General features: G+C 39.4%; 1 protein-coding gene across 10 annotated transcripts in view; it reads right to left on the bottom strand.

Moving 5' to 3' along the window:
• The window catches only part of SPIDR (scaffold protein involved in DNA repair), a 481415-nt gene that overhangs the window by 281711 nt on the left and 180199 nt on the right, over positions 1-19505 (bottom strand). For all 10 annotated transcript variants that reach the window (XM_031669954.1, XM_031669957.1, XM_031669958.1 and 7 more), the window contains one exon: positions 4597-4816. In XM_031669954.1, coding sequence (XP_031525814.1) covers positions 4597-4816 — 220 coding nt within the window. The remainder of the gene's footprint in view (positions 1-4596; positions 4817-19505) is intronic.

Genomic DNA, 19505 nt, shown 5'->3' with positions numbered 1-19505 from the left:
TTTGCCCACTTTTTGATGGGGTTGTTTGTTTTTTTCTTGTAAATTTGTTTGAGTTCTTTGTAGGTTCTGGATATTAGCCCTTTGTCAGATGAGTAGATTGCAAAAATTTTCTCCCATTCTATAGGTTGCCTGTTCACTCTGGTGCAGCACAGCAACATGGCACAAGTATACATATGTAACAAACCTGCACGTTATGCACATGTACCCTAGAACTTAAAGTATAATAATAATAAAAAAAAAAAGAAATAAAAATGGTCCATGCATGAACTAAAAAAAAAAAAATTATATCACACTGTGCAGCCATAAAAAATGTTGAGTGTGGTGTGATGAGAAACTGGCAGCAGCTGAGACAGCTTCAATCTTTACAGGTTACTAGGGAAATCATATATCAAAAGCCTCAAAACCCACTGGTATTCTATGACCAAGAATTTCTACTTCTAGAAATAGTCTAAGAACCAAATCAGAAGGCAGGTATAATGATAAATATTTCACCCAAGCAGTGTTTAAAACAGCTAAAAATAGAAAGCAACCTTAACAATCCTAAATAAGAGGATGTTTAAATTACCACATATTCATATAGTGGAATACTAAGTAGTGACTAAAAAGATGACGATATGAATGGACCGATGGAAGGGTATACTCATGACAATAGGGAAAGTCAGACTTCACTCTTCCAGCATACTGGGATGTGTATTCTGAGGAGAAGCAAAGTATTGGTATCAGGGGATACCAATAAATACTTCTGAATGAATGAGAGGTGTCCTGGTTGTCCCTGGATACACTCTCACACACTTAACCTCTCACCCACCCTCATTCTGGCATTAGATTTCATGGCAGGATGTAATCAGGCAGATGGTTTCTACCTTCCTCTCTCCCCAATATCATTATAGTAAATTCCTTCATTTGTTTTTTCTACTATATCTGTGTTCAAGTGGTGAGATGTTTCTTTGGAATCATTATAAAGCTTTCAATTTGCTTGAGTAGTAAAAGCTGTTTATTCATTAGTTAATAAATGTTGAAACTATGGGACATGGGATTCATTTTACTATTTTATTTTTATATGTCTGAAATTACATAGATTAATGCATTTTTTAATAAGTTGGTTACTGTTATACAATTCTATGACTATTTCATAATGCAATTAATTAGAGGCAAGACATTTTACTTCTATTTTTATTTTCAGATTGCCAGAGGCAAAGCTGCATTACATCTCATTGGAATCCAATGAGAATTTATCAAGTAATATCTACAGAGGGCTCTTGAGCACCTCGAGGTAAGCAGCCATTATACCTAAACTCACATTTATTACTCCAGGACCAATATGAGCATCTAAAGTCTACTGATTCTTTTAAAAAACTGTGCCCATGTTAAAAAACAGTTTAAATGAACACAGAAGGGTGCTAGTGGGAAAAGGACAGCCAGCCCACAAGGAAAAATATATTCACTATTATTTCTTAAGTTTCCATAAAAAAAAAAAAAAAGACTAGTCCTTTAAAAATTAGTTTGGTTTTCTTTCATTAAGTATGAGGTGTTTTTTTTTTGTTGTGCATTTTTTTTTTTTTTTTTTTTTTGTAGACAGGGTCTTGCTCTGTCACCCAGGCTGGAATGCAGTGGTGCAATCTTGGCTACCTGCAACCTCCATCTCCTGGGCTCAAGTGATTCTCTCACCTTACCCTCCCAAGTAGCTGGGACCACAGGCACACGCCACCCACACCCAGCTACTTTCTGTGTTTTTAGTAGAGACGGGGTTTCACCGTGTTGGCCAGGCTGGTCTCGAACTCCTGACCTCAAATGATCCGCCTGCCTTGGCCTCCTAAACTGCTGGGATTATAGGCGTGAGCTAACGCGCCCGGCCTCTTCTATTTTCTTAAGTATTATATGTTGAATACAGGCAAATAATCACTTGACAGCCCACAGGCATTCCTGCGGAGAGTAACACCCAGGGGTTGTTTGGTAAGATCCAGACCAACAAACATTCCAAAGTCTAATGATAATAACTCATTTACTTGTAAAGTCTAAGGAGTCACTGGGATTTAGAAATTCTTGGTCATATAAATCTTTGTAGATAAGCTTGATCTAATTTTACTTCTCATAAGCCCAAGAAAATGTCCTACATTTAAAGCCTCTAAAACATCTTCCCTGAAGGAAAATAATCATATTGAGGTATTTAAAAAACAAGGTCATTTAATAAATGCATTTTAAAACATATAAAGGTGTGCCGAAAACATCAGAAGTTGAGAAGGGACCAGGCCTGGTGGCTCAGGCCTATAATCCCAGAACTTTGGGAGGCCAATGTAGGAGGACTGCTTGAGGCCAGGAGTTTGAGACCAGCCTAGGCAACATAACAAGACTCTGTCTCTACAAAAAATAGAAAAAGAAAAAAAGAATTTAAAAAGCTGAGGAGGGAGGAGATTTTTTAAAAATAATAACAATAAAAGGCTCTGCCACCACAAATGAACTTAGACACTAATGAAAGAGCTAAATTCCACAAGGGAGTAAAACCAAGGGATGAACAAAGAAGATCCGAATGAGGACTGATTTCTGAAGGAGGGAAGACAGGTTCAAGGTAAGAGAGATGCTGACAGAAGTCCTGTGCTGCTGTGCACTCCATGAACACGGAGAGGGGAGCATCACGTCAGAACCCTGGCCAGACACTACCTTTAAAGCCCTACTCCGTGAATGCAGAGATTAACCTACCCTAAAAAACCTATCAATTTGTTTTTAATCCAGTAAGTTAAACCTAAAGTTATTATAGAAAAATAGGCAGGATTACATAACTTACATATAGATTACGTATAGTCACTGGGATGTGTTAAACACATAATTGAATATTTAAGAATTAAAAAAAATGTTGGAAGATTATAGTCCAAATTGTTAACAGCAGTCATCTACAATGAGTGTGATTAATTGAAGAGGTGGGGGTAAGAGGATTCACTTTCTAAGTTATATATTTCTGAATTAACTTTTACAATGCATATTTGAAAATAAATGTTAAAGGCAAATATTTAAAGCAAAAAAGAAAGGAAGCAATTATTAGGAGGAAAGTTCTAAAAATTAAGCTTAATGAGATGTGAGTAGTCCCAGCGGTTATTAAAACATCATATAAAACTATAGTAATTGAAATAGTATAATACTAGCATGTGCAAATACAGTTACATTAAAAGAGCAAATAGCCCAAAATATATGTAGGTATTTAGTACACGATAAAGGCAGCATTAAAATCATATGAAGAAAAAACAGAATGTTCAATAAATAATGTTGGGACTCCTGGTGGCCATTTGGAAAAAAATAAAATTGCATTCACTACCTCACATATTACACATAAATTCCAGGAGTGTCAAAAGACTTAAATGTAAAATTTTTTAAAATCCATAAAAGTCTTAGAATAAAACAGAGAATAACTTTTATACCTCATAGTAAGGAAAACCTTTCTATCAATGACACAAAACCCACAGAAGAAAAGGTGGGTAAAATCAACCACAGAAAAACAGAAAATTTCTGCTCATCAAAAACAAAGGAACAAAACAAACCCCTGCCCCCTAAAAACGTCAAAAGTCAAATGACAAATGGGGAATGAACTAACTGCAATGTGTATGACTGACAAGGCGCTACTTTTTTTTTTTTTTATCATTTATAAAAAGTTGGTAGAAATCACTAGGGCCGAGAGTCTAAGAGAAGAAAGGTCAAAAGTTATCAATGGACATAAAATGAAATATAAATGATTCTTAAACATGGAGAAATATGCCTAAGCCCATTTTACGTAAGAGAAATACAAATTAAAATGATAAACATCATATTTCCAATTTTTAACTTGGTCTAGATCAATAGAGTAGGTTTGTAAAGGAGAAGAAAAAGGCACTTCAGGCATTGCTAGTGGGAACATAAAATGGTGCCATTTGACAGTCTGCTAAAATTAAAGAGGCACATATCCTCTGATCTAGCAATAATACTTATAAAAATTTATCCTATAGCCCTTCCTCATACACAATGAAAACTTATAAAAAATTACCAGCAAATTAATAACTAGCTCTTAAAACAAGGGTGCTCAAACTTTTCGTCAGAAGTAGTATGTTTTTCTTCTATTCATGCTAAAAATCAATATCCCACTGCAAAAGAGAGCAAACGTAGTATCCTTTAAAATACTTTCTGATCCAATAATGACCACTTTTGCTCCTGCAATTCAAACACTAGTATATCTTAATTCATGCTTTTTATTCTCCCCTCTCAAGTGACTAAGAAATATGTAATTAATGTGTTATCCTATTGTCACATAATGCCTGTTAACAAAATTATTTTTCTAAGAAACATAAAAACAAAAACAGCCAGATCTTATAACACATCCTTGGGCAAGAATCTTAATACAGTTGTTTCCTCAACCCTCTCACCCCAAATTATCAGAAATTTGCTGACAGAAGTGGAAACGAGCCATCAGAGACAATCCAGTGCTTCTCTGACAGAAAACCCATGTCCAATCCTGGCTCTCTTCCTCTGGCATTGCTCTATGATAAAGTGACAAAAATGTTCCTGATAAAAATGTCTTTTCTTATGAGGCTGACTCACAGTTGGTGACTGCTGGATTCAGTTCTACGCACTCACCAGGGAGGGAAGATCCGGACAGTGTCCTGGGGACGGCTCCTGAGGTAGCCTGCGGTCTCCTTGGTGAAGAGAACTTTCAGGCCAGCTCCAGGCCTGGGGGTCACACTTCGGGAGGGGCTGGTGGCTGATGGCCCCAATAACTGCTCACACATGGCAACTTGCATGGCACATTCCTCGTGCAGCTCTAAAATTTTCACAGTTAATACACCGGATTTTCTACCTAGAAGTTGAAGAAAAGAACAAAGCAAAAATGAAATCAAAAGACAGATGATTCAAGCGTGAATAAAGTGTCATGAAAAAAAGATCCACATGCAGATAGCACTCTTCACCTGGAGAAAATGGTCTCCACATTTTGCAAAGTAAAACAGAGACACTACCATGCTCACTATAACACTTTTCTTTAATCAAAATAGGCTTGCATGTTGCATTTAATAAACAGATTTTAAGCAACATAAAATAAACAGTCTTCTGTCATGAAGAAATAGGCCTGTATAAATAGAAACCTTAGACCCATCATTTTAAAGAGCACGCTTTTTACTCCAAGTCTCAAATCCTTTGATGACCACAAGGAGAATATGGCCACTGTGGATTCTTCTTCTTCTTCTTAAGGATGGACCCTCCTCTTTATTATGTTTTGATTCTCTGCTTTGAAATCATGTATGTTACTAGCTGGCTGCAACTGTTCCAATGATCAGAAGGGCTAACAGTTGAAGAGTTATGTGGACTGCTGGGTATTAGAGCTCTAGATTGAAATGGGTGGAATTTGATCTGGATTCAAGTACTGGTTTCCTTATTAAGTTGGCCAAGTTCCATGGCATTCAACACTTCAATTCTCTTATGTGTAAAATGGAGATCCTGCCACCTGCCCCAGGAAACATTTGTTCGGATTAAATGAGATAACTAAAGTTGAGAGTGTGCATAGTCTATACCCCAGAATTCTTAGGTAGGTACCCAGAAACTGTCAGATGCACCAGTATACCTAAACAAGGATACACATCTCAGCGTTGTTTATAAGAGTAGAAAACTGCACCTAGCATAAATCAGTAACTATGGTGTGTTCATACAACAGAACACTGTACGGCACTTAAAATGAGGTGAACTAGATGTGTAAGAATCAGATGAAGAGGTCTCAAGAAATGAAAGGGGATAAACAGGATATACAGAGTATGACACCTACAATGTAATTTTAAAAAACACAGAAATCAATATAATATTGTTTATGAATACAAGATAAGTATAAAAATATAAATAGAAGGATTCACAGAAAAGTCATGAAAGCCACTGTCTCTAAGGAGACAGAAAGAGGAGTATGACTCAGGAGGGGAACCCGGAGGGTTTCAAATTTATGTGTCATATTGTTTCTGTTACAAAAGTATGGGAAACAAACAAAAAAAAAGGACAAAGGATTGACATGTGTTACTAATTCCAGGCAGTGAGTCTGCTTATGTGTTTCTATTACTCTCTGTGCTTTTTAACTAAAAAAAAAAATACATAAATTGAGAACAACAAAAATGAAGGGTACAACATACTGCCTTGTTAATAACAGATATTCACTAATGTGAGTTTCTCTATCACTTCAGCCAACTGGTTAATAGTGAATAATAAAAATTAATATTTAGACAGTGCTAAGATTTTAATTGTACAGTTTGAGTTTCTATTTCTTTCTCCCTCTCACTTTTTCTTCATTCATTTCACATTCAACCCCAAATTTTTCATCCCTTTCTTTATCTAGGTGTCCATGGCACATGACCATATACTGGGCCCTGGGTCACCTTGCCTCCCCTGAGCACTGTTTTGGACAACTATTTCTTAAGGCAAGAAAACAGAATGGGGGAAGGATATGAATAAGCACAATGTACAAGCAGCATATAATGAGTTTCTGCTAGTCACTCTAGGGAGGGAACAGAGGAATGAAACCAACTTGTAAAGAAAGGCACTAAGAAGTGAATACACAGATGCTTCACCACAACAGGCATTCTGTGAATGAAAAGTAGCTCATCTTCAATTGGTAAACTGGAAAAGAAATCAGGATAATGTGGAGGTCACTTCAGTCCACAAATTTTTTTTCCTCAGCAGGGCAGCCAGAGCAGTCTGTGCAGAATTAGTCTTCAGAAGCAAAGGGAAAAGCCCTAGATTTAGGAGTTACAGTGGCCACAGGAGCATTCTGAGACATAATTTAAGAATTTTTAAAACTCGTACCTATACTCAACTCAGGGTTCATTCCCAGCACTGCACAGGCCTCAAGCCTCCCCTGTCCCCCACTGACAGCAGCAGCTGTCAGGGATCCAGGGCCACTTCTGCTCTCAAGCACCAACAGTCTGCTCAAGTTCAAGTGTGCCAGCTAAGTACAGGCTCTTGGTTCTGGGCACTGTGGCAGCCCCCAGCCATGCTCAGCTGCCTGCCCAAGCAGCACAAGTTCTCTTCAGAAACTAATTCTTGTCTTGGGCAGCTCAAGTCCCCATAGACCCTGACAGATTTTATAAATGCAGGCTATTATAGAAATACATAAATAGTATTACAGAAGAAATACTTATGTATCTAAGATGCATCATACTGCCTGACTACAGTGTCTTCGAAGATTTCTATGATAAATCTTGACAATATTCTAGTAACTATGAATTTTGATCAAGATCTATAGCACCAAATAACTTGTAGAATAACATTTTATGATGTTGGCTACCACTGCAGTACTGCACACAGCAGCTCATGTGGTGACTAAATAGCCCTTGGAAGCAATACTGAGCAGCGCTCCCATGGCTGTGACACTAAGTCAGGGACAGGGCTATCCTTTCCACCAAGCATTCTAAAGCTCTTTCTACAAAACACCCTCCATGGCTTTCCTTCCCAGGAGAAAATAAAGCAGGGTAAGCTCCTCCTTGTCTGAGAGAGAAAAAAGCAAGGGGCAACTTATACCAAAAATGTGCTTGAAGGAAGCTTTTATTTTATTTTTAGAGACAGGGTCTTGCTCTGTCGCCCAGGCTGGAGTACAGTGGTGTGACCTTGGTTTACTGCAGCCTCAATAACCTGGGCTCAAGGGATCCTCCCACCTCAGCCTCTCAAGTAGCTGGGATGACAGGCTTACACCACCATAACATCCAGCTAATTTTCTTACGTTTTTGGAGAGACAGGGTCTCACTTTGTTGCCCAGGCTGGTCTTGAAGTCCTGGGCTCAAGTGATCTTCCTGCCTCAGCCTCTCAAAGTGCTGGAATTACAGGCGTGAGCCACCATGCCTGGCAGAAGTAAGCTTTTAATCCAAGCAGGGGATGTACTCATTTTACAAACAAAGAACAATGCTTTGCAATTAGATGTTGAGTACATAAAAGGCCATTTTAGTGCTACCAGGCAACATTTTCCATAACTGCTACAAGACAGCCAAAATATCGCCTTGTCCAGGAAGTGTTTTCTGAATCTCAGCCAGAAGCAACTATTCCTTCCCTTGAAAATCCCCAAATACTTTATCTGTCTCATAAGAGTGTCCTTAGTTTTAAATGGACACAGTAGTGGCTAACCCAAGAGCACTACAATCACAGGTGCAAACACAGCAAATGTACCACGAAGTGCCTGGCCTTGCAAGGATGGCAGCCACTGTCACTGCCATCAGTTCTTCAAGGCATTTTCAAGGCCATTCTCTTATTTGATCCACAACAACCCTATGAAATAGGTAAGGAACATATTAATCTCACTTTTTGCCACATAAGAAAACTGAAAAATAAAGCTAGTTGCTCAAGTGACTTTCTTAAGAACAGAGAGGATGACTGGCAGGTCTAATATCGGTAATCAAGTATCCTTACAAGTCAAGGACCAAAATGTCTCTCAGATAAATGCCAGTTAAGCATAGGAAATTGTGAGTGATGGGGTTTTTCCCCCCTACTTCATTATGCTATGACATAGGGCTTGTTTAAAATGTAAAGACAGACAATGCTTCAGGTTGAGAAATGGACTCTGAGGCCTATTGCTGTGGCTGGACACAGTGAGGGTTTCAACAGAACTTGCACTGAAAAAGAGGATAACTTGCCAAGTGCTCATCATCAAAGAGAAAGTACCATAAAGATCAAATGGTGACCACAAATACTAATATACAATAGCAAAGATGTTAAACAATTAAGAAACAGGAACAGAAAGATTCAATGAAGATACACCAAGATATCTAGTAATTTCTATCCATGCATATGCCTAGCAGATGAAACAGAATTCTTAGTTAAAAATGGACAGTATTTAACTTAAAGAATAACATTTGCTGAACAACTGCATGAATTCGTTATTTAATCAGCTAACTGCTCTTTGAAAAGTCTTTCGTTTTAAACAACCAAGAGGCCACCCACACACACACAAATCTGAGCAAATGACTCAGCATAGTGGCTCACACCTGTAACTCCGGCACTTTGGGAGGCCAAGGCGGGAGGACAGCTTGAGGCCAGGAGTTCGAGACAAGCCTGAGCAGCACAGTGAGACCCCCCAGCTTTACAAAAATAAAAATATAAAAATTAGCCAGGCACAGTGGAGTATACTGTAGTTTCAGCTACCTGAGAGGCTGAGGCAGGAGGATCTCTTGAGTCCAGGAATTTGAGGTTATAGTAAGCTATGATGACACCACTGTACTAACTGGCCTCCCTAGTCAAGTACCTGACTCACAGAGTGAGATCCTGTCTCTCAAAAAAGAAAAAAATAAAAATGAAAAAAAAGAAACACAAAACAATAAATTGAGCAAATGATAGAATAATAAAATATGTCTGACTACTGATAAATGCCTTTTTTGTTGTTGTTGAAATATACAGGTAGTCAGGGTCCAATTATACTCATGTCAACTCAAGTCTTCCTAAGTAGGTTATATTGAATTAATATATGAGTGTAACAAATAACTATACAAGAAAGGACAAAGTGAAACAAGTTAGTATGAGGGGAGAGATACTGAAATTATTCTCCAATAGAGGGCAGGAACATCTGTAAGTCTTTCTAACAGAAACACTTTTCGTAACATAATTGCTGCCACTAATGTTAAGTTGTCTATTTTCCAAACACTGACCACATGGTAATTTGGAATTTTCCTCCTACATTACTGCTCTGTCTCTCTTTATCTTCAGAGATATCCTGAAAGGCTAGCCTACCCAGTTATCTTGCTCTAAAACATATGTTCTAGTATTCCCTGAAATTGGTACTTTTGTCTTCTTCTGGTCAATTCATCAACAAGTGTCCACTGTTCCTTTTCCCTCTCACGTTCACTCAGCATGCATGTGAGTGTGCAGATGCACACACATACACACACAGAGAATCATGAGCAAGTACCAGGGGTCAAGGATGGACATCAGGGGGTTTTAAAGTCAATCTGCTTCCCATATGGACAGGACCTCTATCTTTAACACTCTGACACTGGTTACCACCAGCTGTGATAATTATTTATCTTGCTGCAGTCACTCCAAACTACCATGCTATATAATCAGTGTACATTTTACTATTTTTGAAATATTTTATAGCTTTCCCCCCAAAATAATACATGTATCCATTACTAAAATGGTTTTATTTGGCGTGTTTCTGTTAGTTACTTGTGAAGTTTAATATCTTTAACAAACTCTATGCCCTATTTTACTGACTTCTCACAGCATTTTGAGGCTCCTAGCATTGTAAAATGAAGAAGGGCGTATACCTTGCTCTATGTTTTTCCTCCCCAACATGCTACACAATTTTAATTCCACATAATTCCACTTTCATTGTCAAGGTTAATGTTCATAGTATATCCTATAACCTATGCCAAATCTCTGTGCTCCAGCCATGTCTGACTCCAAGAGTTAACAAATAACAAATTTACATTAGCACAATTATATAAACAAAATTCAATATCTGACCAGGGTCTTAGGATTGCATTTAAATAAGAGTATCTCAGACTTAGGTCAAATGATCTGACTGTAATAATTCTTATGATCATTTAGGCCTTCCAAATGCCAAAAGAAAAAGGACTATAATTCTGGTGGCCCCAGCATACCCATTCGTAGTCTTAGCTTTCCCCAAAAGTTCACCACAGCTTTTTAGAGAACAGCCCATTCATGTTCTGCCTGGGACTAAATGTGGTCGGCCGGAGCCTGGGCAGGGAAAAAGAAGATCAAGTCAGTTCAAAATGATGAAGCAGGGAAGAAACAGGTCTTCTATCTTCAGATGTGTGAACCAGGGTGTTTCCTCTGGGTGTGATGGGAAGCCAGCAGGGAAGTCACATGATGAGCTGTGTTGAGACCAGACTGAAGAGGACAAGAGATTAAGTGGGGAAGCTAGTTAGGAGGGTCTGCAGCAATTCAGGACGGATGATGGTGTCTGGGATTTAGGGAGTGACAGAAGAGGTAAGAAATGGTCAGATTCTAGATATTCTTTGAAGGTAGAGTCAATAAGGACTTGTTAATGGACTAGGAGTGAATATGAGACAGAGTACAAGAATGACCCCAGTGTTTTTGGCCTGAGTAAGATTAAGAACAGAATTAACATTTACTGAGACAGTAAAGATTTCTAGGCAAATGTGTTTCTTTTCTGGGAGGTGCAGGTATTATGAGAATACTGGTACCAAGACATAAGTTTTTAATATATTAAAATTGAGATGCCTCTTATTTATTACAATAGTCTGACACTAACTTACCTCCCCAATCTAATACCTGATTCTTCCAACCTGCTCTTCATAAGGCCCACCTGAATGGCATTCTTAAATGTAGATGTAATGATAGCTGCCCTGTACTTGAACCTTTCCATGGCTATCCACTGGATTAAATCCAAACTACTTGCCATTGTATGGAAAGTCCTTTGTTACCTGTTACTTCTTACTGCTCTAGCCTCAAATTCCATAGCTTCGTTCAAGCAATTTAAAATTATTTCTACGACAAGGTGAAAAATAAGCAATTGTGCATTAAGACAGTTCTATCACTGTCTCCCTGGTGAGCTTCTCCCTGGGCATGATTCTCCTTTCCACTCTGCAGTTTATCATTTCTCTTTATGTTATCACTGTACATCTTGTTTATACCTCTGATTTTAAAAAGTAAACAATTCCATCTATTAAACCATGAACTCTGTGTTGCACCTGGATCAGTACCAATACATATGTAAGAAATGACTGAATCCTAATACACACTGATGTAAAGCATGTGGGGGACTCTGTTTCCAGTCTTGATTTCACTGCTAACCATGATGCTCCTGACCCGGCTCCCCTTCACCTCAACTGCACTTTGCATGTACCCAGAGAATGCAAATTAAACTATGACTCAAATGATGCTCCAAAGAGAAATACAAATAATACATTCCGAAATCAAATCCAAATGACATTTTATCTATTCACCGTATTATACCATTTTTTCATTAACATGCACTAAAAACTTCAATTGTATTTACTTGTTTATATTGTTTTTTCTTTTGAGAAGTTACAACTACACCTAATTTTACCAATGATTCTCAAACACACAGCACTGATATGCTCCCATAAGTATTCAGTAAGTGAATACCTGTTAAATTATTGATTGTGTTATTAATGATTGGTAAACCAAAATTGTAATTTCTGAGTAAATCTTATAAGATACCATTAGGTTCATTTCACAGATAACTTCAGGATAAAATTCATAAAGCTGTAAGCAGGAGATCCTGATTATAATACCTAAAAATACGAATTCTGGAGAAATTCACACATTTATCCTATAAACAGCACAATTCATTTTTGTTTAAAATGTATGCTCCCCCATAAAATTTTAAGTCATCTGGAAATGATGAATAGACACATTTCTTTACCACAACTGCTTACTAAACTGTAAACAATTGTGCTTTCACTTCTTGATTCCACATTTTTTGCCTTTTCACCCAGTTTAAAATATTCTTCTCCAAAAGCCACAATTATTCTAAGCATGAAACAGAAATCTGAAACCCAACTCTTAAAAAAAACCCAAAAACAAAAAAGTAGACAAGACTGACCAGGCGATCAGAATGTTTTCACAATCCCCAGTGATGAGAGCAGTCAAAGCCTAGTTGAGTACCTCTGCCTCCAGGGTCACAGTGTCACAGTGACCCCACCTCCCACTGGGCATGTCGCTGTGACTCATTCTGTAGGAATAGCCTGTTCTTTTCTGTAGAAGGTGAGTGGGCAATGAAATGTCCAATTTTAAAAGAAATTCCAAGTAAGAATAAAGCATATAAAGGCTCTAGAAAAGCAACAGATCCCTAAGTGAAGATAAGCCAGACAACAGGGGTGTGTTATGGATTGAATGTTGGTGTACCCTCAAAATTCCTATGTTGAATCCCTAACCTTCAGTCTGGTTGTATTTGGAGATGGGAGCTCCAAGGAAGTAACTGAGGTTAAATGAGGTCATAAGGGTAGCCTGATCTGACAGGCTTAGTCTCCTCATAAGAGACAGCACCGGAGAGGACTTCTTCTTTCCATGCACACACACGGGAAAGGCTCTGTGAGCACACAGCAAGAAGGCGGCTGCCTAAAACCAGTAAGAGGGCTCTCACTAGGACCCCACCACGCTGCGCCCTGGCTACCAGCCTCTGGCACTGTGAGAAAGAACTGTCTGCTCTTTACGTCACAGTCTATGGGATTTTGTGATCAACTAGCCTGAGCTGAGATGGGACAATGCAATACATACAGGACCGCCCAATACACACACTGACACTGATGACCAGCCATGCCTTCCACTGAGTACCCAGAATACAAGTTCTTCTTTCTTGAAAACTTCTTCATTTAAAACACCTTATTTCATACAACTATAGATGATAATTTTGGCTCAGAAAATAGGATTCAAATGGAGTCCAGTAATCACACTGAAAACGTTTAAAAGGTCATATAGCTAATGACAAAGTACAGAAATAGATATTTAAGTATTTCTATTTTTATGAATGTGGCATCAACTGAGAAACAAATGTGTTGGGAAAAACTGCAATAATCCAATGTTAAAATAGCAAGTTACTAATTATGGGTGGACACTATAATCCTCCTAAACCTACCTTTAAACCATCCCGGGGAATGCCAGGAGCACGTGGGCATCCGGCCTCCCTACCACGAGGCCAACACACTGAATCTCTGTAGCACAGAGAGTTCAAAATATGTTTACTGAGTCCAGGGTGTCCCCACTGTCACTTTATCCTTGATTCTTAAACTCCAACATCAATCCAGCCCCTGCCATAATGACTATCAATAAAGGACATTCTAACGAACAACTTTTAATTTATCCTAAGTTGGGTGGAAACAGGCAAAACCTGTGATGAGCCAGAACAAGGCATGTCCAAATGGAGCATGGCAAATTCCTAACTCCTAGACACAAGGAGGTGTTTGTGTCTTGCTGCCATCTTCCCATGGCATTTCAACAAATGGGTAGGGAAGAGAAGAAAAAGGAGAAGAGAAATTAGCTTAAGGATTAAAATAGATAATGTAGTAACAAAAACATAGAGTGACCACTACTGTGAAGTGCCTCTCCTGAAAGGTGTGCAGAAGACCAGAGAGCACCAGTGCTGGGAAGGCTCATGGGCATCAGACACAAAAGACACAAAAGTTAAAAGACACAAAGTAAAAAGCACTCTGAGAGAGAATTTCACATGGGAATAACAGACAAGGCAGGGGAAAACAGCAATACCAAATTTAAAAAGTGGAAATAACCCAAGGTTTAACAAAGTCACCCTTTCTGAATAAAAAAACTGCAGCACAGATGAAGTAACCCACATAGGCCTTCAGCCCTGGCCAAGTGGACCAGAACCAACACTGCCTGATGAGGGCCATTTCTGCACGCTGATGCCATGTTGTAACATTTTTAAATTACTGGGCATGGCTTAGGGATGCCCTATATATCTTTGTAGCTCTTTGTGCAGTTCTTATTTGTTTATATTTTGGGGAATTAACTGTATTAACTACAGGATGCTGGAAGTATAGTTACAAACAAATCATTAAGAGATAAAAGTGTACGTCTTAGGCCTGGTGCCCAGCTTATCCCATGAAAGCCATGGCTTTGACCCATGGAGATATTGCATGCTGTGCACACGAAGGTGGGGGGTCACCGAAAGGGGGCAGAGAGAAATGAGTCCAAGGCAGCTGGGCTGAGTGTGTAAACAAAGAATGTCATGTAAAAGAGTTTACAGGAAATGAAGCTTTGTCCCATGGACACCGGACAGTCAATGAAAACGTCTTAAAATAGGAGGGTAATAGTATCAGTTTTGCCTCTTAGGATGATAATCCTGATAGGGTGAACATAAGGGAAGGTTGGTGGCAGGGAGACCAGGTGGAGCCTGATAGGGCAATCCTGGCACAGGAGAATAGAGGCCTGAGCACAGGTGGTAGCAAATGGGGTAAATGAGGGGATCTGCTTGAGAGATGACTCTGAAGTGGAATCATCATTTGAACCTGGGGAGCAGATGGATTGAAAACATGTCTGAGAGTCCAGGTGCGATGGCTCATGCCTGTAATCCCTGCACTTTGGGAGGCTGAGGCAGGCGAATCACCTGAGGTCAGGAGTTCGAGACCAGCCTGGCTGGTATTTTTTGTAAAAATACAAAAAAAGTAGCTGGCTATGGTGGCGAGTATCTGTAACTCAGGCTACTCAGGAGGCTGAGATGGAAGAATTCCTTGAACCCAGGAAGCACAGGTTGTAGTGAGCAGAGATTGCGCCACTGCACTCTAGCCTGGGTGACAGAGCAAGACTCCATCTCAAAAACAAAAACAAAAACAAAAAACAGAAAACATGTTAGAGAAAGTCCAAAGACTGCTGAGTTAACAGGCAAGGCAAGGCAAGGCAAGGGGCATACTGGGTCTGAGGTGTGCAGGACACTCAAGTGCAGGTGGACTGGGGCAGGGCCACGAGATCCAGCAGAACAGAGGCTGGGTGGAAGCAGCCATGAAGGTCACCGAGTACCAAGGAAGGGCACATGGAACAAGAACTAAAGAGGCATAGGCAGAAGCCTGAGGAGCCCATGTTGAAGTAGCACACAGCCAAGAGTATGCAAAGAATACAGGGAAATGAGCACAGAAGGCAGAAAACCAAGGAGTGCTGTCCTTGAAGCTGAGGAAGACAGGTAACAGGCCATGCATGTGCTGCAAGGAGGCAGCACTCAGAAAGATAACGATTTCCGCACACTGGTGGAAATGAGGCTGTGCAGTATTACAACAGAAGAAGAGTGAATGCGGGCCACAGGCTACTCTTTCAAATCATTCTCACAACACAAAAGTTTCCATTTTTTTTCAACTTCATAAGGAATTTTACTAACCCAAGAACTTGTTTATTCCATCTGCCAGCCAAGAACTTGTTTATTCCATCCCTATATTATAATGGAAAAAAAAATTTACCATCTGGTCAGAAAAATAACAAGTACTGAATGATAAATAGCGATCCATTCTAGGATCACCTTCCCAGCATTCTAGGATCACCTTCCCAGAAGATCTTCACCAGGGGCTGCGCAGAGCATGGATGCCTGCCTTGTGACCCGCACCCTCTGTAGCAAGCTGCAAGAAAGAGAAGGAGAAATCCAGTCTGGGTTTGTGCATTCCAACAGGCTTCTCAAGGCAAGAGGTTCCCAATGGAAAACCTAGAACCCTTTTGAAAATAAAAGTGAGCTGAAGAAGTTTGGAAAACCAGATTAGTGAAAGGTTAAGATGGCATACACAAAATTTCACAGCATGGAAAAATGCTAGCATGATTCCAAACCAGGCTGGAGACTCAAAATGACAACTTGTTGAGCAAGCAAAAGAAAATGCTCCCTTGCCAGTATCAATACTTTTTCTAAGGCCAAAAACAGGGTTTTCAATGTATAGATAATCTTCATCATAAACAATGTCCCAATTTAACCCTATGAATGAATTTTTATTTATCAAGCCACATACGGAAATCATAAGTTTCAACAGGAAACATGTTTCACCCATTATATATTTAGAGTAGACTAACTTTGCAGTCTTATTTTTGGATCACTTACAACACAGTAGAAAGAAAGAATCTCTTAAACTTCAGGTCTATGAGAAACCAATTTTAAAACTGTAGAACTACATTTTTCTTTTCATGGAAAAAGAAATGGAGAAAGTACAGATGAAATAAATCCAATGGGAATCCAAATGCATCATTTAATTCTGTGGTATTACTGAATCTCACTTCATAGTTCTGTAGGTATGAAAATTCACAAGACATAATGTATTTCTAGGAACAAAGGTACAAATGGAGACAGCTAAAGAGTGGCAGATACGTTAGCTGCGGAACTGAGTATGGTATTAAGTACCCCTTCCTCTATTTCTTAGGTCTCACCATTATTTTTAGTAAGATTATCAAATAACTTGGCATTATTAAATTCTAATAAGAACTCTTTACTGTTCTGTTAATACACACTTAAAACGATCACTGGAAATTATGATATTTTCTGACATGGAATCACACCTCTAACAGTAGACAAACTAGTATCACGGTTTGTTTCCTGACTTGAACAGTTCAGCCTCAGTATTCACACAAAATCTTCTGGCCCATGACTACAAAGAACAATACTAAATATCACTGCTGCACTGAAACGTGGGTAAGGATATAACAGAGGGAAAAATAAAGCTTGAACACTAGTTGGCTTTGTGGTTTTATTGGTCAGAGGGAAGCTGGAGATAACCCAGAGTCAGCTCCCCTGACCCCAGAGGAAAGGGGATATAAGAAAAGGAACGGAAGCAAAACCTCTCTGGCCAAATCAGAGCTGACCCATGCTGAGTGGGCACTGGCAGTATCCCTTCAACTGAAACACAGGGAGGGAGAAGACAATGTAGCAAAGAAGTTTAAGGACAAATTTTAAATGACTTTTTAAAAGATGCTGACCTACAAAATTAACAACCCTTCTTTAAACCATGTTATTCACATTTCTTAAATCTAAAAAAACAAATTGTTTTTAATCATGTTTCGTATTACATAAAAAAATCCCCAGAGAAACTAAAGATTTTAAAGGCATAAAATATTGCCAAGAATTGGCTAAATAAGCAGCTCATCATACACCTACCTTTTCTGGGTTTAAATATTTAATACTAGGAGACTTAGATTAAATCATATGTATTTTCTAACACTTATTTTTTAATTAAATAAAGGGATCTTATTTTACCAACTGAGTTGCTTTGGTAGGAATGACCAATCTACCATTTTTTACCCCAAGTTAGGCTTTAATTATTGGAAAATACTGCATCAAGGAAATTAGTGAAATCTTGTAGACATCCACGTATCTACACAGGATTCTTTGTGCATTCTCCTGCTAACATCAGTTTCTGTATAGAAATTGCTGATCCCAGGCCGGGCATGGTGGTTCGTGCCTATAATCCCAGTACTTTGGGAGGCCAAGGCAGATAGGTCACTCGAGGTCAGGAGTTCGAGACCAGCCTGGTCAACATGATGAAACACCATTTCTTGTTTTTTTTTTTGAGACGGAGTCTCGCTCTGTCGCCCAGGCTGGAGTGCAGTGGCCAGATCTCAGCTCACTGCAAGCTCCGCCTCCCGGGTTTACGCCATTCTCCTGCCTCAGCCTCCCGAGTAGCTGGGACTACAGGCGCTCACCACCTCGCCCGGCTAGTTTTTTGTATTTTTTTAGTAGAGACGGGATTTCACCGTGTTAGCCAGGATGGTCTCGATCTCCTGACCTCGTGATCCGCCCGTCTCGGCCTCCCAAGGTGAAACACCATTTCTACAAAAAAACATAAGCTGGGCGTGGTGGCGCATGTCTGTAATCCCAACTACTAAGGAGGCTGAGATGGGAGAATCACTTGAACCCGGGAGGCAGAGGTTACAGTGAGCTGAGATTGTGCCACTGCATTCCAGCCTGGGGTGACAGAGTGAGACCGTGTCTCAAAACAAAAAGCATAAAGAAAATTGCTGACCCCAACTTTCCTTCTTCCTTTCCCAGCCACTCAAGTGGTGACCCTGGACCACAACCCCATCTCAGGGGCCCCCAGCCTCAGAGGAGTTCCTGGAAGCAGTAAGAAACAGGTGGGGGACCAGATTTCTGGCTACACACTTGCGACAAGACCGAGGAAACCCCACTCTGTGGGCTACACTGTGGGGCACCACATCCACTGCTCCTGAGGTAGCCTGAGGGTCAGGGCCACCCCAGCCTCCCCGTTCCCCTGCATCTGGTGCACAGAGACACTCATGTAAGGTTCACACAGGTAACAAGGAGGGTGCAGAAGTATTGGAGATTACAAACCAAGCCTGTCAGGCTGGTGACAGATAATCTTGTCCAAGGAAAAAGGATCACTACACTCTTCATTCTGGAAAACGACTGCACTACAAAAACCAGTCTTGTTACTGAATTTTTCACTTCTTGACGAAGTATAATTTTTTAGTACTTCATAAGTAAAATTCAGGGTGGAGTTTTCTATCACTTCACATCTATCTCCCTATAATGGTAAGAACAATATTTGATTCTGACAAATTTCTTCTTTCGTAAAGGCATATAAAAAAAAAAACCCTGTCCCAACCCTTTTCCAATGGTAATCCTTGTTAACTGCTTCTGACATTTTATATTTATAGTATTTATAAAGTATTTATAATATTTACGAACACTTCCAAACCATTATATAATGTGAAGAAGGTCTAAAAGCATTAGAAGTGTCCAGGAGTGTTATCCTGAGTATTAATCTTAATCATCAGAATATGGAAATAGTATATGATTTCAGTTTCTCTTGAACTTGTATAAATACAATATTATTCAATGTGTAAGTCATCACAGTTTTTCTCCTTTACAAATCCTAAGAGATAATACTTTATCTCTTAGGCTTTGTTTCTTTCTTTCTTCTGATTCTTCAAAACATACTTCAATAAATGGAAAGTTACAGATGCCCTTGCCATGGTCTGAATGTGTCCCCCAAAGTTCATGTGTTGGAAGCTTAATCTCCAAAGCAACAGTGTTGAAAGGTGATCTTTAAGAGGTGATAAGACCCTGAGGCTCTGCCCTCATGGATTAA

The sequence above is a fragment of the Papio anubis genome, chromosome 8 (genome assembly GCF_008728515.1).
Source record: "Papio anubis isolate 15944 chromosome 8, Panubis1.0, whole genome shotgun sequence".
Lineage (NCBI taxonomy): Eukaryota > Metazoa > Chordata > Mammalia > Primates > Cercopithecidae > Papio > Papio anubis.
Note: the sequence above shows the minus strand (reverse complement) of the source record. Positions and strands in the feature narration are given on the sequence as shown.